The sequence below is a fragment of the Molothrus ater genome, chromosome 1, assembly GCF_012460135.2.
Source record: "Molothrus ater isolate BHLD 08-10-18 breed brown headed cowbird chromosome 1, BPBGC_Mater_1.1, whole genome shotgun sequence".
Lineage (NCBI taxonomy): Eukaryota > Metazoa > Chordata > Aves > Passeriformes > Icteridae > Molothrus > Molothrus ater.
The window spans coordinates 105,739,323-105,764,141 of record NC_050478.2 but is presented as its reverse complement, the minus strand read 5'-3'; the positions used below and the strand labels follow the sequence as shown (position 1 = coordinate 105,764,141).

Sequence of the window (24,819 nt, the reverse complement as noted above, 5' to 3'; positions counted from 1 at the left end):
AGCTAGCCGAAATTCTCTTGGGAATTGGAGATACCTCTACTCCTCTCTGGTCTTCACTAATGCCTTGTAACAGCAGTGATAAGTGGAAGAGCAGTAGCACACTTCTGTCTCACGTAAAATATTTAGAGAGAGATTGCTGATTAACCACTGCTGCATTTGGAAGCCCGTGTTCCCTCTTCCCTGCCCGGCAGTGACTGAGTTTCCACACGCCTGCATCAGCTGCTCCTTACGGTTTGGGACGGGTCCCTTTCTTAGCTCACCCCCACACGCCCTCCCCGCCCTCCCGGCAAAGCGACGGGGCAAGGTGACACCGAAGGAGCACCGAGATGTCACCTGCCGTGGGGCGGCCGATGGCGGCAGCACTGCCGCGGAGGAGCCGGACTCAGGACTGCGTCCCCTGCGGGGCAAGCTGCGAGCCAGCCCGGCCCTAGCCCCGGCCCCTGAGAACCGGCCCCAGGCCCCGGTGGCCGCGGCGGGGGCGGTCCCGGGGCGGCGCTGCAGCGCGGAGCGGGCCGCGGGCAGCGGCGGCGGGAGGCGGGCGCCAGCTCCTCCTTCTCCCTTTCTCTCCTCCTCCTCCTCCCTCAGCGCCGGGGTGGGCTCGCCCGCGGCAGCCGGGGTGTGGTGTCCTGCCGTGCCGTCCCCCGTGTGCGATGGACTGGCAGGTGCTGACCAGGGAGCTCTCCCTTTACCTGGAGAGCCAGGTCCGCGTGGGCCTCTTCGGCTCCGGCGTGGGCTTGTCCCTGGTACTGGGTTTCGGTGTCGCCTACGCCTGCTACTACCTCAACAGCATCGCCAAGGTGAGCGGGAGGGCGGCGGGGCGGGCGGGCTCCGCAGGTGTCCCGCCGATGGAGACAGCCCCGAAGGTCACCGCGACCCACCGCCCGCAGGCGAGGGGATCGCACCTGAAATGGCTGGGGGGGAGAGCAGGGCTCTGCGGCCGCACTGTCCTCAAATCCCTCGTCCGTCCCCTGGACGGTCCGCCCCGGGGTCCCGGCCGGCCGAAACCCCGCTCGAAGCCCACACGGGCCCGGCAGCGCAGCCTCACCGGCCCCCGGGGCTGTGTCTTCCGCAGGGGCCGCCGGTGACCCCCGGAGGCCGCTGGCCTGCGGTGAGGGAGGGCTCCCCTAGTCCTGCTCCGTCTGGGAGGGGAAGGGGCTCCGGTCTCGGCAGTCCCCAAAATGCAGTTGTACCAGTTAGAGAGCTTGGCCGGGTGCCATGCTTTGGAAAGGGAGGTTAGGAGACTGCCCTGCACAACACAAACCCGACCTACTTGGTTCACTAGCAGGGCAAGCGATCAAGTAGTTTTGCTGCCCTTGTGTCCCCGTCGGTACCATCCTAAGTACCTCTAGGGGCACCATGGCAGCGTTTTGGGGGCTGGAGCACTCTTGGGCATCTCCTCATCAGCAGTAGTTTTACAGATGAATTAGGCAATCGCAAATTACTTGGATACAGCGAGCCTGACGAGATCTGAAGTGGCCCCCTGGTGAGAGCGCCTCGTTGAATGCGTAATCAATTGAAAATACGCATATCAAAAGGGTTTTGACCGTCGAGGACCTGAGTGTTGCCACAGTCCTTCAGAGAACCGCTGGGAACATAGCCTTCCTCTTCATAGAGTAGAGAGTACTTGATTTTGGTCAGAAGAGAAAAACGAAAGGATGATGTGCCATTACAGCTATTTATGTGGAATGGTTTTCCTCAAAGCATGTATTGTTGTCCTATTAATGCTTGTATGTTGAGGAATCATTGTGACAGAGAGGTATAAGAAACATAGTTGGTAAAACCTGAGCTGTTTGGAATACAGGGACTTTTCCATGTTAATTGGTAAACAAATGGAAACTGTAAGCAAATTGTCTGCATGCAGAGCATTATTAGAGAGGAGAAACCGATGCACTTGTGTACTGTAGAATGAGATGGGAGGAGAAGCATCCTACCAGGTTAAAAAAGGTACTGCCGTCAAAGTGCATGCATGAATTAAATGACATTTTTGTGTGGTCCAAGAAAACAGACTTGGTAAAACCTTTCTTGTTTACTAAGAAACAGTGTGATTTTAATATGTCAGTGAAGATACAATGCTGGTAAAATTAGAGATAGATCAGTATGTTGTTAGAAATGGGTAAGGAGTCCATTATGCTTAATGGGTTTCACTTTTTGCTTGGGCATTTTGGCATTTTGTTTGGTTTTAATTTACTTCTCTCTGTACCATTAAAGGTAAGAGCATTGCAAATGATTATATGAAATAAATTAGTTCACTGAGAGAGGATTTAAATAAGCTTTATTTCTTTGTTTTTTAATTTGTTTTAGAAGAATGTCCATGTCTGACTGTAGTCTCTTTTCCTAGAAACCCCAGCTGGTGGCAAGCAATGACCGTTTCTGCCGCTTTCTCGAGGAATATTGCCCTGTTGTGACAGAAACTTACTATCCCACGATTTGGTGCTGGGAAGGTCGGGTGCAGACACTCCTGCGCCCCTTTATCACATCTAGACCCCAAGTACGGTACAGGAAGTAAGTGCCTTTATTTTGGAAAGTGATTGATTTGATATCCAGCTGTTCTCTTACTCTGTGTCACACCCACTGTCTTTGCTCAAGTTCGTGCCTGTTATTTTTTGCTTTATGCCCACCTTTACAACTTTATCATAGACTTGGAACTACCTTTATCATGGATTCAATATGAAGTAGGTTTGAAAGGTCAATGTTCCCAAATGGGCCTATTTTAGCTCAGAGTTTTGTAGCACTGAAATATGGGTGACAGTATAGGAACTGATGTGGTTATATGTTCACAGGATTACACAGTGGATGAGGTCTTAAAAGACCTCTGGAGGTCACCTAGTCCAACTGCCCTGCTCAAGCAGGTTCACACAGAGCCAGTTGCCCCAGATCATCTACAAATAGCTTTTGGATTTCCAGAAGGATGATGACTGCATGATACCCCTGGGCAAATTGTGCCAGTGCTTGGTGGCATACTCTCACATTGAAAATTTGTTTCCTGATATTCAGAGGGAACCTTCCATGCTTCAGGTTGGGCCCATTGCCTCTTGTTCTGTCAATGGGCAACACTGAAAGGAGCCTGGCTCCATTCTCTTTGCACCCTCCCTTCAGGTATGTAAACACATTGCTAAGTTCCCCCTGAGCCTTTTCTTCATGCTGAGCAGTCCCAATTGTCCCAACCTTTCCTCATAGGAAATAGGCTCCAGTTTGTTCATCATCTTTGGGGTCCTTTGCTGGATTATCTCCAGTATGTTCATGTCTCCCTTGGACAGGGGAGCCCAGAACTGGACTCAGTACTCCAGATGTGGCCTCACCAGTGCTCCATAGTGGGGGCAGGATCATATCCCTCAATCTGCTGGCTATAGTCCTCCTAAGCCTCCACAGCCTCCAGACTTTTGGCCATCTTTCCCACAAGAGCACATTACTGACTCGTGTTCAACATGGTGTCCACCAGGAGCACCCTCAGGTCCTTTTCTGCCAAGCTGTTTTCCAGATGGGCAGCCTCTCCTGGTACGTGGGGTTGTTCCTTCCCAGGCTCAAGACTTTGCACTTCCCCTCATTGAACTCTGTGAAATTCCTGTCAATCCATTTCTGCAGCCTGTAGAGGTGTAGAGGCCCCTCTGAATGGCAGCACAGTTACTTGGCTTATCAAACATTCTGGTGTTCAAATGCCATAATTTTGCAAAGGTCATGCAGTCACTGTATCTGTCCATTAAACCAACACGTTGAACCTAACCGTAGCACAGCCACATTCAGCCTTGTTTTGAATATACAGAACTTCTGGGATTTTCAGAGTAACTTTTACCTGTGGAGTTTTTGTGCTGTGTTTTTTCATGCCTAAGAGGCATGCCTAAAGAGGTAACATTTCCCTCATTCTAAGAGGGAAAAATCCCTTATATTTATTTTTTGTCCTCAGCTGATCTCTTTCACACAGAAATGAGACTTAGTCTGGCAAATGAGGCATTTGGCACAAGACCTAAGGAGAAGGACTTTTATGCGCCGGAACCTGGATGCAACACAAGTTGTTTCAGCTCTGCTTGCACGGTAGAATAGATTTAGCATTTAGCAGCTTCCCTTAGTTTTAGTAACTAGGAAACATTTCAGTGGTATGGCCATGTCCACTTCTTCTAGTCCTTCTTGTACACTTTTATTTCAAGGGTTTTGAGAAAAGAAACATAGTTCCATGGAGCAGTGCTTATTTTGCACCATTTTAGATTGTGTTGGCAGTACTCACTAGCAGTGCATCTACTTCCCATTACTGAAAAAGGGCAAAGCTGAGCTAATGAGTCCATCAAGGCTGGTCGCCTTTAAAATCTGCAGTAGTTACTACCAAGAATTTCAAAAGAAAAATCGAATGCCAGGTAGGCTTACATTTCAGCAGTTTCCACACCAACTCCCTCAAACCATTCAAATATGAATATATTAGCTTTTATCTACATGTTTGGCTATCTCTTCTCTATTTGGATAACTACTTTTCTAAATTATGAAAGTAAAGTAGCATTTTAACTGTTCAAATTTCCAGGAGGTGGGAAGATTTGTATGTTTCCAAAAAAAAAGAATGTAACTTTTTTGTCATTGTTCAATGCATGCCTATCTTACTGAGATATTACCATATTTGTTGCATTATTAAGATATATGCTATAAAAGTGCATTCTAGCACAGTTTGTAGTAATACGGGGTGAAATATGCAGTAGTGTGTGTCTGTGTTCTGCATGTTTAGAACATAACAATCCATTATGCATCCTACTTCTTTGGATGAAGAGCGAAAAAAGAAAGTGAAAAATGTTTACCACATTACCCAGTGTGCTATCAAAAGATTCTTAGATGATTCAAAGGAAATCTGCAGTACACAAAAATGCCTGTATAAAACTCAAGGCAGTGCCAAAAATCACATTAGTTACAAGCTTCCAGTACATCAGCAGCAATTTACGAAAGGCCATGTCTTCATTTACTGTCTTCATTTACTGAACGGGAATTACCCTGCAAATTGACTGTTCTAACTCTTGTCAGCTGTAGGTGTAACTCTTTCTGATTGCAGACATGCCTAGTCAGGTGGCACTTTGAGTATTAAAACATAATGAAAAGTGCAGAATTCATACCTCTTAATTTGTCGACTGCAAGCACTCTTAATAGCATGTATGTATTTTTCAATCTAATCAGTGTTGCCTTAAAATGTACCTTTCAGTGAGCTCATTAAAACAGCAGATGGAGGACAGATTTCGTTGGATTGGTTTGATAATAATGACAGCTCATACTATCCCGATGCCAGCACAAGACCCACTGTCCTGTTGTTGCCTGGCCTGACAGGAACAAGCAAGGAATCCTACATTCTTCATATGATCCATCAAAGTGAAACACTGGGATATAGGTACTGTTGTTTTTCATTGCTATTCATTTTGCTGCCTCTGGTAGGATCCAGTATCAGTACGTGTATGTATCAGATGCTTTCCTAAGGCAAATGAGATCTGAACACAGTAGTTTATGTAAGAAAGTGTTATTAGTAATAATAATCATAGTGGAATTATATAACAGGCAGTACATTTGGAAGGGCTTGTTTTAATATCTACAGATGTGCCCCAGAGATTGCAGTGAATGCCAGCTAAGTCTGCACAGAGCTTTGCACTGCTTCTTAAGTTATTATATCATATTAGGTGGTAACCTTTCCACTTTCTAGAGAAAGGGTTTGTATTCAGTTCCATGAAGACTTGTGTGGATGGGTTGCTGGCAGTAGGCCTTGGAGGAGGTCAGCTTCTGAATGCCAAAATTGCTTGATTCAGCAGCCTCAAATTCCTGGGTGCAGAAAGGAGAGCTAGCCTGCTCTTACTGATGCCGTTTGAGGGGGTCTGTCATATCTTCATTGTCACTGTGTAATTTAGTTTCATTTAAGGCTTCTGGTCAGATTTGGGTAAAATAAGTGGATTAGTCGATGAGTAGACTCCTTTATGTGACCATATTGCTGCTGCTGCGCATTAAAATAAGTTGTCATTGTTCCAGGATCTGTATTTGGAATATTAGATTTTGTCTTTGCAGATTGGCTTCTGGTGCTGACTCCAGTAAGTTCTTCGACTATGTATATATTAGCTTTTATATACATGCTTGGCTATCTCTTCTCTATTTGGATAACTACTTTACTAAATTATGAAAGTATTTAATTGTTCAAAGTACTTTTTAAATCACCTTAAAACTTAGCAGTAAAAAATATCAGAGGAAAGCCCTGAAATCAACAACTTGTTACTATTAATTTTTAAACTGGAAGTTTTATCTGCATTTCACCCCCTAAGGGAAGAAGGTAGAATATTAAAAAATGGAGCTTTAGGTCAGATTTCAAGAGAATGCTCTAATTTTGTTTTTAAATAGCAACATTTGATAAAAACATAAAAATAAATATTCTTTCATGCCTTTAACCCATCTAAGTATTTATATTATTTAATAAAATTATTTTGGTGAGATGGTAGAAGAGCCATAGAAAAGTAATATTTATTGAGAAAGTATGGATTCTTAAATCATGGTAATACTGCTAGAAGATTCAGAGACTCCTCCCAACAGAGAGAGACCAGAAACTTCTGCTGTACCAGATGAAAAAAAAAAAAGCATTCCCAAGAACCTGCAACTTAGATCCAGCTGTCATTATAATTTTGACTTGGCTCATTTCTTCCAATTTAATAGAATTATGTAGCTTTGGGGGATGTCTACACACGGATCTCTGACGTTCTTTTTTCAGAACACAGCTTTAGGCTGGGCCCTGCAGTGTCAGAGCTCATTGCAGAGTGCAGGCAGGACATGTCTGTACCACTTTCAGCTAAGCCTTAGGCTTCTCACCCTGCAATCTGACCTCGACAAATCACAGAGGTCTGATAGTCCCACTGACCTCCGTGAACTCCATTTTGGTATAAAGCTTGTTCCACACAGGTCAGCCTCTTGAATCTGTAGGTCTGTAAATATTTATGTGCTGAACTTATTCATAGATGTGGCTCATTTTTCTTTATGCGTTTTCATTTTTTTGTGTGCTTAAGTTATCTCTTCTGGTGAAATTAACAATGTGCACGATTGAATTTATTTGTCTCAATTTTTAGATGCGTGGTTTTTAACAATCGGGGAATTGCTGGCGAGGAGCTTTTGGTAAGGATGACTTCTAAGATAAACACCTCTCACTTATAAGTGGTAATTATGAAATCATTTGTGCCTGTTTGTACAGTTGGATTTAAATGAGAGAAACTCAGAGCATGGGTTGAAAATGCAGAGAAGATAATTCAGCCATCTGGTAGATCAATCATGTGCCAATATTAATTTTTTATTTTGAAACCCTAGAGGGTCAGCTGGTCAACACACAATTTTTTCTGAACATTTCATTTTAGGAAATTATTCAATTAATAATATCTGTAACACTAAAATGAGCAATCTTTACATTTTCTTTCCAAAAATAGTGCAGTATCTAAAATGTGCACATCTCTGCTCAGTCATTTCAATTTTCTCCCATTGATTTAACATACATATCCAAATATAATCCACTGTGATTCCTTTCCCAGTTTAAACTATATTTTTGATATGGTTAAAAAGGTGTGCCATTAAAATTGATCCATGCTACATGTTAGTAAATTAATGAACCAGCTTTACATGGATATCTGTATCCTGAAAGTTAAATGCGTTCTTGTATTTTTCTCAGCAATCATGACACAAACTCAGCTACAGAGGACATTTTTTTTTTTGGGACAGACACTTCATATTTGCTTAGAAATAACTGGCCATTCCTCAGATGAAAAAATCTTGAAGCTAAACATTTTCTGCAGCTAGGGACAAGGCATGATGAAATATTGCTGAATAAGCTTTGTTTTTTTCATATGCGTTCTGTTGACAATTCTGCAGCTGGAATGAATGTGCATAATACTCGGTATTGTTTAGCATTTTTTTAATCCCCTGGTTTCAAACTTTAAAAAGCTCAGAATGTTTTTCCATAATCAGATAAAGCATTTCAATGCAAATATTGCCATGTTAAGAGTAGTTTTCTGCATACTTTTGGAGATGGACCTACAAAGCAGTTTTGTGACACACAAAGTCCTTATTGATGAATTTCTGAATCATTTAGAGAAAAGAACCCTTGTTTGGATACATTGTGTGTATTTTACTGTAATCGGATTTACATCTTTAAGCTTTATAAGTTCTTGTGGTGCAGCAAACCAGCTAAAATTATCACATTTTCTGCAAAGAGGTTTCAACACTTCAGTATAAAATCCCTACTTAATGAGTCTGAAGCATAGTTAAGCACCACAGTAGAAATTAGTTATGTAAGCAGTTCTTTTTCTAGTCACTTTAAAGATAGATTTAAATTTGCAACAAATAATAGTTATCTAAAGAATACTGTACTCCTTGATTATTGAAAGCTATTGTGAATTATTGCTCTGGAATAATCAAATATCATATTGACTACAGCCACTGTGAGCTAAGATGGTGTTTTAAAATACCTTCATACAAATTTAAATGGCTAAACATTAAACTGTCTGGAATTACCTGAATTTAAAATAGATGATATATCTTTAGTTTTATGAATTTTAATCAAATACACTTTCACTTAGAATGCATTAGATGCTAGTTACCAAAAATAATTTCTTTTTCCTTGTAAGGTTGACAATTAAATTGAAATAAAACACATTCAGAGTTTATAATTAATAGGATGTTAAACAGTGAAGAGTAATTAATGTGGATGAGAAATGGAAATGCAACATAAATGGAAATTAAAAATGTCTTCAGTTTTAATTATCTAGACTTAGCTTTTCTTTCCTTTTCTTCATCTTTGACGTCAACATTTCAATATTCTTGCTAAATGTGTTCTAAGTAATTAGTTTAGTGTTGTTAAAATCACCCACAAATAGCCAGGCAGTTTAACTGAAAGCAATTTAAAAAAACACCCTTGAAATCCATTGTTCCTTCAGGCAAACAGAAAAGTTCCATTCACTCATAGTTATGTATTTTTATATTTAGTTTTAATGTGTCACTGAACTTTGGCAGTTCAGCCAGTACCTATAGTTAAGTCCAGGTCACTAACATGTTCCTAGCAGCTCTAAAGTTAAAAACTTTATTTCTATGTAGATGAGGTTTGGATAACACCATTAGAAAAAAACACATGTCACTGATTCTTATGGTGCTAAATGGACTTGTCTCCCTCAAGCTGCTCCAGATAGTCCCTCAGATTGGACTCTTCCAGGTGTCTCTGCAGGGGAGGCCCAAAAGTTGTGCTTCTCCTTCAGCAGCAGGGAAGTGGCTAACCAAATCTTACCCAAGGGGTTACCCGACCTGATGCCAGCAGAAGTCATTCCAAGTCTCAATTCAGGATTTAAAGAGACACTAATGATGGATAAAGAACAGATAATATACGTTTCATTGCTTTAGTTAATTGAATAATTCGCTAAATTAGGTAAACCACACTGGAGAATTTATTTACCTGTTTATTTGGTTGTGTTGTACATAAAATCTAAATATGGCTTAGTTTTCAAATTCTGGCTGACAGAACTTGAAATCTGATGCTCTCTTTTGCATTTGAATGTGGGTGAATATAGTAAAATTGTTGTTATAACTTCCTTTTCTGTAAACTATAGCCTTTATAATGTTTCCATTTCCTTGGGGTATTTTAAAAATATCAGTGTCTATCTAGTTCTGATCTAGTTCTGTCTAGTTTAGCACATTGTTCTCTCTTCAGATTTTGTCTAATGACTTGGAGGTTGCAGATACTGAAGATACCTGTCACTGCTTTTACTTTGTAATGATAACAAGTATAACTCCTTCCTTCACCTCCTTGTGAAACGTTCTGGATTTCTATTTGCCATTTAGTGAAGCCTCACAATAAATGCTAAATTTATCTTCTTATATAATGATCCACTGTTCAGTTTGCTTTGTCCTTAAAGGATAATACAAAAGCTTATGATGGCATTTTTTTTCCCTCTTGACTCCTTACAGACACCAAGGACTTACTGTGCAGCTAACACAGAGGACTTAGAGACTGTTATTCATCATGTGCACAGCTTGCACCCCTCAGCTCCATTTATGGCAGCAGGTGTTTCTATGGGAGGGTAAGGTTGTGTAACACAAGCCTCAGCTTAACTGTGATCATAAGACTGGTGTAGCCTGATTGTAAATTACTCTGGAATACTTGCATTGCTTACTGACCTGCAAGCAAGTTGGGTTTCTCTCCAACAGTTAATATGCAGAAGACTTTTAGAAACTTTGTATCATTGAGGCTTTTGCCTCTGTGTCAGGGAAGGTTGAAATTGGCTAACATTTTAAAACTGGGGGGAGGGGGGTGGAGAAAGACAGGAAACAGTGACAGGCAGATTGACAGCCAAACAGGCAATACAATTGTCAGAAACTAGGGAGGCTGTCTTCAGAGCAGAGGGATATAAAACAGGATCTTGAGCTAATACACCAGGTTTCATAGCAACCTCTGGCAATAAGATTTGTCTGCACTCTGTATTCTGCAGTGTGTGGGTAGGTTAGGCTGGAAGAGGTGTGGATATCTGCTCTGTCTGGCTCAGAAGCAAAAAGTAGTATTGTTGTTCAAACTGATATGGATTGGTAGAGCATGTGGTGTTAAGACTTGCTGTGTCCTGGCTTCTCTCCAGAAAGCACAGTGAGAACAATGATAGCACAGTTTCTTAGGAAAAAAAAAAAAAACAGTGCTAGAAGCTAGCAGAAATATTCCAGCAGCCTCTTTAACAAAAATCGTAGCAGAGGAGAATTTTCCTTAGGAATACTGCAGACACAGTGGTAACTTCCTGAGACTTCACTTTTCTTTGATAAATTTTGTGGAGAATGGGCAGATACAGCCCACATACATTGAAATTAATATAGATTACTATATATTGACATTAATCTATCCATGACTTGTAGGAGCTTTGGGATAAATACATATTTGTTCAAACTGGTATTTTTTGCTTTTTCATAAATCTTTAGTCACTAGGTTCCCTGTTCTGTTAAACAGTGGTTCCAGGAGGGAAAAAGGCTAGTCAGCCTAACTTCAGTTCTTTGGGAGGATCTCTGGGAGCCATTTCCAGGCATATGGGGACTAATGGTGACTGTTTTCATTAAGGACAAAACATGGCCAGGTGATCTGATTGCATTCTATGAGGAGATGACTGGCTTCACTGATGAGGGGAAAGAAGCCAATGTTGTTTGTTCTGAGTAATCTTTTGTACCAAAAGACTTACAGAAGCTGTTCTTGCTGCAGAAACCTTTCCCTTGTTGTCTTCCACATCCCTTGCTTGTTCCAGCTCCAGCTGAACTTCAGTTTTCCTAATTGCATCCCTGCATGGTTGGGCAATGACTGTTTTCCCAGATAGATGACCTGTCTTCCACCTTAAGGATACTTCCTCCGTGAAATTGGTCAGAAGGGTTTTTTTCCTCCATGTGGTCTTCTGCTACTCTTGCTCAACTTCCTGCATATCAGAATGTATCAGACTTCTGCTTTATGTTTGGTTATCCTTAAAGTCCCCTTTGCTCATCAGGGCCATCTTATGCAAGATCTTGCCAACCAGATCCCTGGGTAAATGAAAGCCAACTCTCTCCAGTATTATAATTCTGCTGCTTACTTTACCCACTTCTCATCTTAAAAATCCACTATCAAATAATCTCAGTGGCCAAGACTGTTCTCTACCTGACCAGTTCTTCCTTACATATGAACAGCAGATCCAAAGAATATTTTTCCTATTTAGATCCTTGATTGTATATAAAAATATTGTCCTCAACACTCTCCAGAAATCTGGTCTGCTTGTGCCTTGCTGTGGCATTTGATGCTGGGATGGCTACAATTCCCTGTGCCTGCAATTATGAAGAGCTGAAAGTGTGGTAGAAGCTGGCAGTTCTGAGACTGGTACAAAAGGCCACATCAGCCCATTTCTGTCCTTGGCTTATCCAAAATACTGGCAAAGTCTGTTACAATGGCACAGGGAATCTGTGTTGTGTACCTGGTTTATATGTAACCAGCACTACTGGGCAATTTTAGGCAAGGTGTTCCACCTCCCCCCTCCAATATGTTTTTAAAATCCTGAACCAAAACCAGAAAGCGTATGCTTAATTGTACAGTACACTGGAATAGTCCATAATCGTCTACATGAGAACTGTTTCCTTGCTTCAAAATTAATTGGAGCATTGCACATTTAAAATTAAGCAGGAGCAGAGATCTCAACAGGGAATACTGCAAAAATCATCCACTTGTCTAAAGCTTACAGATTTTTTTATCGTCTATTGCTTTTCAGAATTTTCTGAATAGTCAGATAATCTATATAAGACAGATCTGCCCCAGTTAAGAATTAAAATAGATGCTCACTTCACGGACATATATAAATGTAAATGAAAGACCACCTGTTCTACTATCTTCTGTAGGTATTATTGTGGAAAGGGACTTCATTTTGTAACATAAAGATTCCTATGCCTTCTCTCTACCACATATTCTCTGTGAATTCTGTTAGGGAAGTTAGAATTCTGCTACTGCAACATTTTTTGGTTGGTTTATTGGACTGCCATCCTATGACGTGGTAGGGAGTGCAGAGGGATAAAGTCTCTGTGATGGAAGACTGGTTCATAATGTCTTTGCTAAAGGTTGCTGTCTCCGGAAGTACGGTAGAGCCAAGGTACAGAGTGTGGCAATCCAGGGAGCTATCTTAATGTTACTAATCAACTGCAGTTGTTTGTGTTGAAGATTTGGAGTTAAAATGTTTGTTGTAAACTTTATGGTCTCAGGCAGTAAAGTAAGACTTAGAGCTTTTCTGCCAGTACTTTTGTTTTACTCTCTTTGTGCTGTTTTATTTTTTCTACATTTGAAGGGTAGATACTTGTGAACTCCCCCCATTTTCAACTCAAGTGTACATTAGCAGTAGAGACTGTGAGTTGCAACTGATCAGAAAGACAAGACCTGAGCCATTTATTTGGGTCATAATTTTGTTTCTCTAGTTTTTTTCATTACCCAAGACTTCACGTATTTTGTGTTAAAGAAGAGCTATGTTCTTTCTTATGTGTGAGGTGAGGTAATGGCACTACCTTAATCTCAGAAGACTTCTTCATAGTGAGGCAGGTGTGCCAGGGGAAGCTTGCATTTGTCAGGCACGCTGATCAGGTTTATCACATCAGGAAGACCCGTGCTTGTAAGATGATAAAAGTTACTAACACTTGGGAATACTTGTTCCATGAGTAAGAATCATTTGACTTTTTCCTCCCTTTAGTGATTTAAGTAAGACCAGTAAGTACATTTCTATTTCTAAATGCACTCCTACTCACACCCTACCCTGTTCCTCTCTGATAGTGGAGAAAGTAAACTTCATGAGTCATATGTTGATTAGATGACTGCCTTCTAGGTGTACTAGGCACAACTGTAGGACTCATACAAGAAACTATTGAAAAATAGACAAAAACATGGCTGTTACATTTACTCTAAATTGAAGCAAACAGTTTGATAGTATGTATGTTTCTGTTTTTCATTTGTAGCATGCTTCTTTTAAATTACCTGGGAAAAACTGGCAGAGACACTCCTTTAATGGCAGCTGCAATTTTCTCTGCGGGTTGGAATGTTTTTGAATCTATAGAATCTCTGGAGAAGCCACTAAACTGGCTTCTTTTCAACTATTACTTGACCACTTGTCTACAATCCTCTATCAGCAGGTGAGTTGTCTTCTGAACTATTTAGCAAGGTGGAAGGACTTTAACATGAGATAGACAGCAGGTATAAAAATATTGGCAAAATTAATGCTGTAAGAACTCTAGTTCTTACATAATAATTCATGCATTATTTGGTAAGTTTTGAAATCAAAAAGATCTTTTCAAGAAAGTTTGTCATCAATGTGACTAAATTTAGATGCTGCTCAAGGGACTCACAACAAGCCCAATTTACTTCTGTATCTATAGATGAAGTAAATGGATTTTTAAAATTTTTAGACTTGTACATATTCACTTTGAGTAGATTTGCATATATAATAATTTTTAAGTTTGTCTTGGCTGCAAAAGCACAGAAAGACCTAGTTCATCATTGGCTTTATAAAACCAGGGTGTATTTTGTATTCCCAAATATTAAATTCTCTTATCTTTGGCATCTTTCTCATGGCTTATGCAGATTTTTACTATGTTGCTGGATGTACCTACATATGGATGAACAATTATTCTGCTCTTGGATTCCAGATTATTCATGAGAGAAAACTAAAAACAAGCATGTTAGACAGTTGCTTCCATAAATGTATCTGTAAAGCAGAGAACTTCTATGTTTGTTTATATAACAAAAATACAAGCCCTCCAATTTTTATATTCTTCTTTTTAGGCATCGACAAATGTTGGAGAAATTATTTGATATGGATCTTGTGATGAAGGTATGTGAAAATGTTACTTCTGCTTGAGCTGGATGCTGTTTTCCAAATGCTGACATAGTTCCCTATTTGAATTCTGTACTTCAGGCTAGAACTATTAGAGAATTTGATAAGCAGTTCACTTCAGTCATGTTTGGCTACCGTTCAATTGATGATTACTATGAAGATGCTAGCCCATGTCGCAAGCTGAAGTCAGTAGGAATTCCAGTGTTATGTCTAAACTCTGTGGATGATGTTTTCTCACCAGGTCATGGTAAGTTTAGGCTTTTTAAAATATATTTATCTGTATATGCAGTCATTAAGACAAACCACATAGGTTTGAGAATAAACTCAGACCTATGTGTAGAAGTGTATTTAAATATTACTTGCACGTAGGATCAAAACTTCCATGGAGGGCTCACTCTTGCAGTTAAGACACATATAAAACAGATGATGATGGAGAGACTTGATTAGTACAGAATGCAGAAGTATATGGGATGGCCTCATTAGGCATTAGTGGAGTTTTTACAGTCAAAAGAAAGAAATAGGAACATTTAGGGTATGAGTTTTCTTACTGTAAGGAAGATACCAGATGTAGTGCCCTCTCAGAAGCACCTGTTTCTGTTCACCAAGTATGAAGAGAACCCATAAAAAAGGAATTTGGATTCTGATGTCATTCTGTCTGGATGTAGATATTCAGAATTCAAACTGTAAACAAGTGGGTTTTTTTATTGCCATTCTTTGAGTCCCTACAAAGAATGTGTGGGAGTTGCTTATGTTTGAGATGATATGAAATCCTCATCTGCTGATCTCAGTGTCACCTCCCCATGCCTGTAAATTAAAAGTAAAAAAACAACTAAATTAGATTATTTACATCTAATCTTGTAGGCCAAAATCTAGGGTAAGGAAAAAGATACACACAAGGTGAGCTCCTAGATGGGGGCAGGTTGAAATGAATAAGAACCATCAATATCAGCTAAGCAACAGGCTGAAAACTCCATTTTCCATTTTCTTTCTGTTTCATGCCAAACATGTGGTCATTATGAACATTTTTCTTTTCCTCTGAAAATCAAAACCCTGTTGTTAACTATTCTGAAAATATATGCTTGTTCCTGTGGTGTGTGTATTGGTTATAGCTTCTGAGAAGAGAAGGAGAACAAAAGCTAATGTAGAAGAAAACCACTAAAATGAACAGCTGTTTGAGGCAACAGTCTTTAGCAATGAGCACCTGACACCTTTAAAAATGTAGTTTATACAGCTGCTTTATTTCAGGGAAGTTTTCTTCACAAGTGGAGTGAGATTGTTGCAGAATGAGTCATGAAACCAAAGTGAGCAGGCAAACAGATCAGAACAGCAAGCAGAAATTAAAGAACTTGAAGAGACTCTTTGTGTGTACTGTTTATCTGTGTGCAGATGTACAACACATGCAAAAACATGCACACGTGTTACTATTTATAGTTTGAAGACCAGTTAGAGACAAATGTTAGAGACATGAAAAGGGCCACTCCAGTAGATTGCACTAGAAAAAGTCTGATTTCTTCTTCTCTAGAACAAAAAGCATCCATGCTTTGCATGAACAATGTAAAGAGGTGACAGACACCTAGTATGAGGGGAAAAAATGGTGACTCTAGATTAGCCAAACTACCTATCCCTTACATTGGCCAAAACAGAGGCTTAAAAAAAAATAAGGTCTGGGTAAACATAGCAATATTAAAGTGGAATACTGTATGTAACTTAAAAAATTGCAGTTCAAAGGCTTTCTGAAACAGAGTTAGTCCCTTTGTATTTATTTTCTCTGTGGGATTTTTTTTTCCTTGAAATCAGACAGTTGCTTGTTCTCTCATAAGCTTATTATGGCCTGAAAATGAGAATGGATGAGCTGTGACCCTAAAATCTATGTCCAAATATAAAATCTGGCTAGTGATTCTGAAGATAATTTTTATAGGTCTTAGGACCCTGGAGATGACTTTCCCCATAGCACTGCAGGGAGTTCATCTGCTGTGCCTTGTTTCTTTCACAGAGTATCTGAGAGAGAGAACAATAGCTTCACCACTTTGTTTAGCATTAGCTTAGTTTGTGGTTTCTGTCTAAAGTTAAGTAAGAACTGTGGCAAGGTCTACCTAGTTGGCATAGTGACAGCAGCAGTAAACCAGTCAGTGTGCCTCAGTTCCTGAAAAAATTTCTTAACCTTTCCCAGCCCATTATGACTGGGACAGGGACATTTGTTACCTAGATGAAAATTAGTGCAGATACTCCATCGCCTTTTTATCTCCAGCTCTGAAGAGCCAGCTATTCATCTGACCCTATGACATTCAATCTGAACACCAGAAAACACTTTTTTACTGTGAGAGTGGTCAAATGCTGGCATCGTTTGTGTGGTCTCTATCTATTGAGATACTCACAACCGTATGGGACACGGCCCTAGAAAACCTGCTGTTGGTAACCCTGCTTGAGCAGGGGGTTAGACTAGATGATCTCAAGAGGTCTCTTACAGCCTCAGCTGTTCTGTAATGTGTAGTTTGAGTACTCAAAGATTCAGTCCCCTTAGAGTACAGCTGTAATAGATCTCTCAATCCTTGAAGCTCTTCTGTAAAACTAACACAAGTCTTGGTGAACAGTGGGATGGTTGTTTGTGTAAAATTAGGTATCGAAACTATTGTGAGGATGCCTTAGAAGTCTTGAAGTGTAGAGCGGGGTGAGGTAGAACACTAGCACTTCTGAAACAAGAAGTGATAAGAGTCTATTGTAATGACTGTCCATCTTCTCTTAAAACTCTAACAGTAACCAGCCTTTCTCCATGAAGATATTTGGGTGGTTAGGCATTCGTTTATTCCTTGTACACAGAGTTAATGCTGTTAGCTGTAAAGCCTTGTACTTGTGGAGACAAGTTTACCTCAGAAAGGGCCACCAGGACGATGCTGATTTCTGCTAATAGCATGACTCTGTTATTTCTGTCTATCCTTGCTCTTTTTTCATTTGTGCTGTGTACCCTCAGTGGGAATCATGCTGGCAGGAGACACGGAGCACCCCAATTAGCAGCCTGGGATTTATGTCTGCTACCACTAGTTAATGGAGTTTGTTGATCTTGACATCTTCTGTGAGCTGTTTTATGTTAGCAAACATAAAGGGCTGGTGTTACTCTTGGAGGTGACTTTATTCTAGCAATTTGCTTTTTTTTTCTAACTTAAAAACTTCTATGTGTGGACACACAGAAGCCTGTGGCAACCAAAGGCAGTTTCCACTCACAACTGTATCATGGATTCAAAGCCACAAAATTCATACTCATCCAAACCCCAGCCTTTTGTTGACTTTGGGGACTGGTTATTTCATGCCTCATTTCTCCCAGTAATACTCACCAGCTTTTAAGCTACCTTCCAGTTCTCTTGTAGATAGCTGTAATTTCCAAGAGCTGGGAAACTGGCCTAGAAAACTCACCAGGGAGAAAGCTGTGCCAGAATTCCTTTGTATTTAAATAGTTTCCATAAAGCCAGGCACATCTATCTTCTGGTAACAGAGCTTGAGGGATACTAACCCAAGTCTGCTTTGTCACTACATAATGTGGACCTAAAGAGACACTTCCCTTAAAAAGTGCAGATGCTGCCTCAGTTGCTTGTTACTACCTGATCATTTCTTCTCATGTGCTTCTTGGTACACTTTGTACTTCCCAGCAGTTATTTTTAAATATATTGTGAAAATGTGCCATTTGACCTCAATCCAGTATTATGAAGAAGCAATCAATTTGCAGTCCTTCCTTAATGTTGCTGTTTAAAGTTCACAGAGCTTGGCAACTGATGTATCTGTAGTTTAATTCTGGAATGCAATTCTCATATTGCATAATACTGACTAATGAAAACAAATGCTTTCTTCATTGCATGACACTTCTCTCACCATAACTAATTTAAACAAACCACTGCTTCAGGAAATATGTAATAAAGCCAAGTCAAGCCCTTGCATTTTGTAAATGTGAAAAATAAATCAGGAAGATGGTGTGATAGCATTCATTATCACTGTCACATTTAACTTTTTATCTGAAGTGGCATTTTTCTCTGAAGAGACTTTTTAAGCAGTGTATTAGGCATCTGACTTGAATTTCACTATACTAATGCTTAGCTAATTGCTGCTGATGAGCATTGTGTCCAAGCTGGAAGCCTGCCCTTGGAGCTAGGTACCATGCAGCTCCCTCCTGATCCACTGTGACAAATAAGTGCATGTCTGAGCTCAGTTATATATATTTTATTGAACTCTCTGAAGCTTTTGTGTCCCCCTGAATTCAAACTTGAATTGTTTTAGGTGTTAGTGTACATCCTGTTATGTAAAAGAGCACAGTTGAATGCAGTTGCCAGAAGAGACCAAATGACCAAGAAGTGGACAGACAGATAATAATTCGGTTAAAAGTTTAAGGAACAAAGAGAAATCAAGTAAAAAATGGAATGTCCAACAGCAGTGACTTATGTGTTTTTTCTTTTGTTCTTTAAGAAAATAATAACTTCTTTTTGGCAAAGAATGTACAACAAATTGGTTTTGAATGAAGTAATTCTGCATGTAAGTATTCACATTGTGGTTCTGTGATCACAAATCAGGTCTGTGCTTGCTGGATCGAACAGCAGTACAGATTTTGCCCAAAAGAAACTTAAGTACAAGGTTATGTGTGGAGAAAAATGAACAGTGGTATCTTTTGGCATGCAGTCCTATCTCCTAGAACGTATACATCCAGTGCTCCATTCATCTGCTTTTACATTGCAAAATTTACTCTGTTGCATTGTGGTTTTATTTACTGGATGGCTACCAGTCCCTAGCAACAGCCTTGAGAAAAGTACCACACCACTGCCAAGCATCATTTGCATTTTGGCACTGAGGAGCAACTCAATTCTCTTCTGAGAACCTCCAGAGCAGGAAACTCTGCTGGGGAGGAGTTACATGGACAAATAGAGGGAATTTCAGGATGGGGAGGATGACATTTGTACAGACCTGCATGTGGCTTGCACCTTTCCAGGCATGGAAAATAATCAGCATCCTAGTGCAGGACTGATAGGCTTCTAGTAAAAAGCCACTGTAGCTGTGTGGAGACAGGCAGCATGTGGCACCCACTACAGTATTGCCAACCAGTCTGGGAATGAAAGACCACCAGCAAACTGATTTGGGAGCTATGATTACACTGGCAACCTCTGAATGACAGGCATGCAGAGGTCATGGTGAGATTGGTGGCTTGTAAGGGCTTCCCCAGCTGGGCTGGCAAAGTAGAGGAGACATGTATTATGATCTCCCTTTTAATCCCCCAGCAAAGCAGTTTCTTATCAGGAAGGGACATTCTCCCTACACATTGCCACTAGTCTGCCAAACTGAATGACTGTCATGTTTTTGCCCATTTCAGCGAGTGAAGAGGTACGTTCAGGCCAGTTAGCAGCTGATCCTGAATCTGTTAGGACTGATGGGGTTCTCATGTCTATCTCTGATACTTGGAGGTCAAATCTGTCTCTCCTCACATATTCCTTCTCATACCCTTGCACAGAAGCCTATTTATTAGTCCCCTCAGTGACCAGGCAGACATCTGCAGAACGGGTATGGAAAGTGTGATTCATTGCCTGAAGCAGGCATGGGGTTTGTGTCTGATCCCCAATTCTCTCTTGGGATTCTGTTTAACATGGACCACAGACTACTGGAGTGAAGAAGAGCAGATGGCTTGGTACAGATAAGTGGGCAAATTCCTATGCAGTCAGCAGAAGGTGACATGAATTGCAGCCACTCTCTTTGTACATGGCAATGTGTTCCTCCACAGAATCCAAGAGAGGCAGATCAGAGATTGCTGAGCGGATTAACTCAGGCAAAACTCCAGACAAGCATGTGCTGAGTCTGAAAATGATGCATGTGTTGGATTGCAAGAAATAACACATTGTTTTCTGCATCTCATGTTCTCAGCATGTGCTATTCCCCAGTCTAGGCTTTCACATCATTGACTTTTTAGTCTGGCCACAGTACTGCTTTAAAAGGGCCAGATCCTGCATACAGTATTTTCAGTTTTCCAACTGAACAAAAGAAAAGCCAAGGATTTCTTGTAGAAACAGTAGGAAGCACAGTTTCTTCTTCCTAGTAAGGAATCAAAATCACTTAGTAAATGCTGGAATCTACAAACTACTTAGATGCCTGCAATTTTGAAAGGAGGGAAAGAGTGGAAGAAATGGATAGCACTGAGTAGCAAAGACCCTCACATACATGGCAGGAGAGCCCCCATTGCTCTGGAGCTCAGTCCGTGCTCCCCCAGGGTATGGTCAGGTACCTTATGTTATGGGCAGGGAGCTGGTAACACATCTTCACAAGAGACACTAACCCAGCTCTGCAGGCAGTTGGTTTTGCATCCATGCTGAGGCCCTGGAGTGGAACAGAGCGTGTCGTTCCAGGCCCTGCTGGTAGGGACCTCTGAGGCACAGGCTGCTCCCCTGGCTCCACAGGTCCAGTGCTTCTGCCCTGATCTATTTTAAGTTGCATAGCTGTTCGCCACAGTCATTGCACTCAAGTTCTCCTTGAGTGACTTACTCTGGCTGGGGGTCCTTTTTTGTCTAAGCAAAGGGTTACTCTGCTCCTACTCCAGTTGCTGAAAATGAAGGCAAACTGGCAACTCAAGCACACAGCTATGAGTTTGCCAGCATCCAAATTAAATTAAGGAGCACATCTATGAAGAAGGCAGTAAGATGCAGAGATAGAGACTACTCAAGGATAATCACCTTTGAGATAGCAAATGTATAAAGGGGTAAAGGAACAGACTCCTAGAAACAGGAATGAGTGGAAGGTGTCTCTGAAGGAAGTGCAGTCAGAAAGGGATGTGAACAACTCAACATGCCCAAAATTGAATCTGATTCAAAAATATTTTAAAGTAAATGAAGAAGTAATATAAATCTTGTGAACAACTTGCTGCTTAGTGTTGTAGTGACAAGGCGTTTTTAGTTGAGCAGTATATGACTTAAAAGCAGAATTATTTTGTCATAACCTTTTTTAGACAACACAGTGAAACTGCTACTATTCCCTTCTTTGGACAAAGCTTTTTTGTTTTGCTGTTGCTTTTTCTGTCAATCCTGAATAACCAAAAATCTGTATGATTTTTATTTTTTTCTGTTTCATAACGTTTCTTACTTGAAAACTGGAAATTTGAAATGCATTCTTTACTGAAATGTGCTGAGATTTCTGCTCATTCAGATGTCTTCTTAGCATACCTAAAACTCCAGAGGAATTTCCTTAAATAACTTAATTTTTATAGATCAGTGGTGTTTGCAGTCTTCATATAAAGCTCCACTGCTGTGTTAGCCAGTTCAAATGATACCAGGGTGATCCCATCACACCAAGTATCCTTTGTAAAGTCATATGCTTCCTCTGGTGTCAGTCTGTGCTAAGTGACCTCTATTTTCCTTCAGAAAGGGAACTGCCCAGGTGGTGAAATTGATTAAGCCACACATCTATGCAGAGTCAAAACAGGAGGCACTGAAGCTTCCCTCCTACACATTTTCAGATCAGTGCATATCTCAGATGTCATTTACTGATGACTTTAGGCTAATTGTAGGCCATTGCCACCTCACTGAAGGCTGACTGTGGCTGCCTCTATTCAGATGTTGACATTAATATGGTTAGGGTGCTAATCAGATCAGGAAAACTAACCCAGCAAAAGAAAAATCCTTGTACTATCCATTCTAATAATCTACATTCTAAAATAATTTCTAGCAGTCACTATTCAGTAGAGAGCCACTAATCTCCTGGGTGGCATGGATCACCTTTCTGTGTCCTTGTACAGTTGTTTCCCCCTTCTTCTTTCTCTGTTTACCTTGTGTCTTAGATTATGGGCTCCTCAGGGCAAGAACCATCCCCCAGTGTGTTTGCATGGTGTGCTCTGAATATGCAGGTGTAAACATATGGCAGATCAGATGTAATGTAATCTTTTATATTAGCTGATAGGATATCCTACAGAAAAAGATTTATCCTAATAAATCTTACCCTGACATTAAAGGTTCTGTGTTTGGAGTCTCACACAATTGCAATTGAGGTCCCAGTTCCTCAGCTTTTCTAAAGTTGAATATTGCAGTAACAGTAAAAAATTAAGAGGGCTGATTGTCCTTTTACTTACACTATTTATAGCAAATCCTAAGTATGCATTAACATGGGTGCTGTTCCATCAGTGCGAGTGAAAGACAGATGAAGCTGGAATTTTTACAGCAGCCAGGGAAAAAAAAATCACACAGGTAAGGTGAGTTAATGATGAAGAGAAAAATGGCTTTTAATATAGCTGTGGTTCTAAACGCTGACATTCAAGTGAATATTAAGTAAGACATTTAAGTGTATATTAATGTTGTGCCTATTTATTCATACATAACATGAGAAATGTTTAAGAGAAGTTTTTCAATGGCTGGCATTTCATAGAAGGTAAAGGACTTAAAACGTTTTTCCCCCCCTTTTAGCTATACCAGTAGAAACTGCCAAACAAAACGCAAATGTTGCTTTGGTTCTGACTTCATGCGGAGGCCATATCGGTTTTCTGGAAGGAATATGGCCAAGGAAGTGCACTTACATGGACAGAGTCTTCAAGCAGTTTGTGCAAGCTGTGTTTGAGCATGGAAATAAAATCTTTAGCATGTAGCTTTGGACCACTGTAATAGCACAGTGGCACATTCTGACAAGGGCAGATAAGCTTAGTGCACAAATTTTAACTCCTGTAAGCCAGCAAATGGATAAAGTCTATTACTACATGCAAAAATATTTTTGCCTAAGATTTTGTAGCAAGAAACTAAATATTATGTTGTCACTTTTATATTTATTTTTAATATGCCTTACTAAGAATGACCTTAAATGAAACAGTGTTCTGCATACATCAAATTGCACTTAACCAAAACTATCAAGTAGAGAGATTATAATTCCTCAGGATTTTAATTTAAATCAGTATGTATTTAGGAGACTTTATTTAGATGGCTTTTACTACTAGAATGGCAATATGCAAAAGAGCTTATATTATCCTGTCACAAATAGTACCACTTGGCCCATTCTTTAGAGCACTAAAGGTGAAAATGTTAAAACATTAAAACAAAAGGAGGGATCAAATAAAAGTAGTGATTCTTCAAATAAGTTGAAATTTCAGCATGTTATTCCACAGCATTAGACTGATACCTGCTTTTGCTGTTCTGCCCTGAGAGTATTCAGATTTAGGACTGTTTATTGTTTTTTAAACTGTCAATGCCATACTTGTCTTACATGGTTATTTTTTAAAGAGCTAATTTATAGTGTTTACATATAACCAAAAGATTCCTTTAAAACAGTACTGTAATAACTTATGTAATTAAAAGACATTTTGCATTTCAGAGTTTATGTAAAGCTGGGTGTTGTCACATAAGTAAGTAACACAGACTTCATATAACTGGTAAACTTGGTGATTGAACCTGCTATGTTTATATTACCTTGCAAGAACATTTCAGTTTTAAAGAATAAATATTAGAGCATCAAGAAATTATTATATAATCTGCTTTAGATTAAAAAAGAAAAACAAATTCAAGCCTTTTGTCTAATATAATTTCTGAAAAGAATGGACAAACTGTTTAAAGAAAGTCGGGCTGGAGGTCATAGTCATGCCTCTGGTTTGTTTATTTGGTCATTTGTCACCATTTTGGCAGTAGGTTGCCAAATCACTGGAGCCACTGCAAACCAGCTTCTGCCCTAGCAGCTGACAAGTTGTGAGGGTGGCCGAGGCATCGCTGTTCTCCGGAGCCCTGACAGAGTGACAGCCGGCGTGCAGAAAGGACAGTTGGACAGAACGTATTTTGAAACTGTTGGGAAGCCCTAATTTAGGGCATACTGAAATTTAGAACAGGCCCTTAAGCAGCATCTCTGAAGCTGCCATCTTTTGCTGATCACTGATTTGGGCCCAGCCACGTACAAGAAGTCAGGAAAGATGCCTCTGCATTTTTATTTTTATCTTTTGAGCGGGGTCAGTACAAGAAGAAAATGCAGCTAAAAAAAGCAAGTCAGGTCTTTTGTCTCAAGCAGTACGTGAACACTCCTCTTGCAAGGCATGTTTCCTAGTAACAGCAAAGGAAGAACAAAAATACTTTTTGTCTTTAGAAAAAGAAATTAGGACATGCTATACGAGAGCTGTTTTGTAAGGTAGACTGTTGAATTAAGAAAATTAAAAAGTGCTTTCAAGTTTTGACTTTTCAAACAGGCACTTCCCCAAATAATGAACTCTTATTTTTTCTCTAGTAAGAAAAATGAGGAAAGTGACTTGCAAAAGCAAAATGAAATTTTTTGCATGCTACTACAATACAGAAAAATAGCATATTAGTAGGGTGCCTTATTTATTCTTGTATTCATTTCCAGGTTTTATGTTCATGCAAAAAAAAGAGCAATAAACAGTGTATTTAGTGTTATATTTGTAAAATTGTTTAGGTACAGTACTGTTCAAAATTCAGCATATAGTATTAATAAAAATAAAACCACTTACATTAAATCACACCTTACCATTTAAATAAAAGTATTATGATTAATGCCAGAA

At 40.0% G+C, this 24,819-nt stretch overlaps 1 protein-coding gene across 2 annotated transcripts; it reads left to right on the top strand.

The window, feature by feature from the left end:
* Positions 1 to 590: 590 nt before the first annotated feature.
* ABHD3 (abhydrolase domain containing 3, phospholipase) lies at positions 591 to 24,819 on the top strand. Of its 2 annotated transcripts, none has more exons than XM_036402783.2 (9): positions 591 to 797; positions 2,339 to 2,502; positions 5,171 to 5,353; positions 7,059 to 7,104; positions 9,934 to 10,046; positions 13,453 to 13,626; positions 14,276 to 14,324; positions 14,409 to 14,574; positions 18,591 to 18,740. In XM_036402783.2, exons 1-9 carry the CDS (start codon positions 651 to 653, stop codon positions 18,614 to 18,616), a joined length of 1,068 nt encoding a protein of 355 aa, XP_036258676.1. In that variant the 5' UTR covers positions 591 to 650; the 3' UTR covers positions 18,617 to 18,740. The 2 variants fall into 2 exon arrangements, with proteins under 2 accessions (XP_036258676.1, XP_036258669.1); XM_036402776.2 differs by lacking the exon at positions 18,591 to 18,740 and adding an exon at positions 22,739 to 24,819 and having other exon boundaries at positions 592 to 797.

Coding starts and splice junctions, on each gene's coding strand:
- ABHD3 (XM_036402776.2), top strand. CDS start 651: ATGGACTGGCAGGTGCTGACCAGGGAGCTCTCCCTTTACCTGGAGAGC. Junction 798..2,338: donor ACCTCAACAGCATCGCCAAG/GTGAGCGGGAGG, acceptor CTCTTTTCCTAG/AAACCCCAGCTGGTGGCAAG. Junction 10,047..13,452: donor GCAGGTGTTTCTATGGGAGG/GTAAGGTTGTGT, acceptor TTTCATTTGTAG/CATGCTTCTTTTAAATTACC.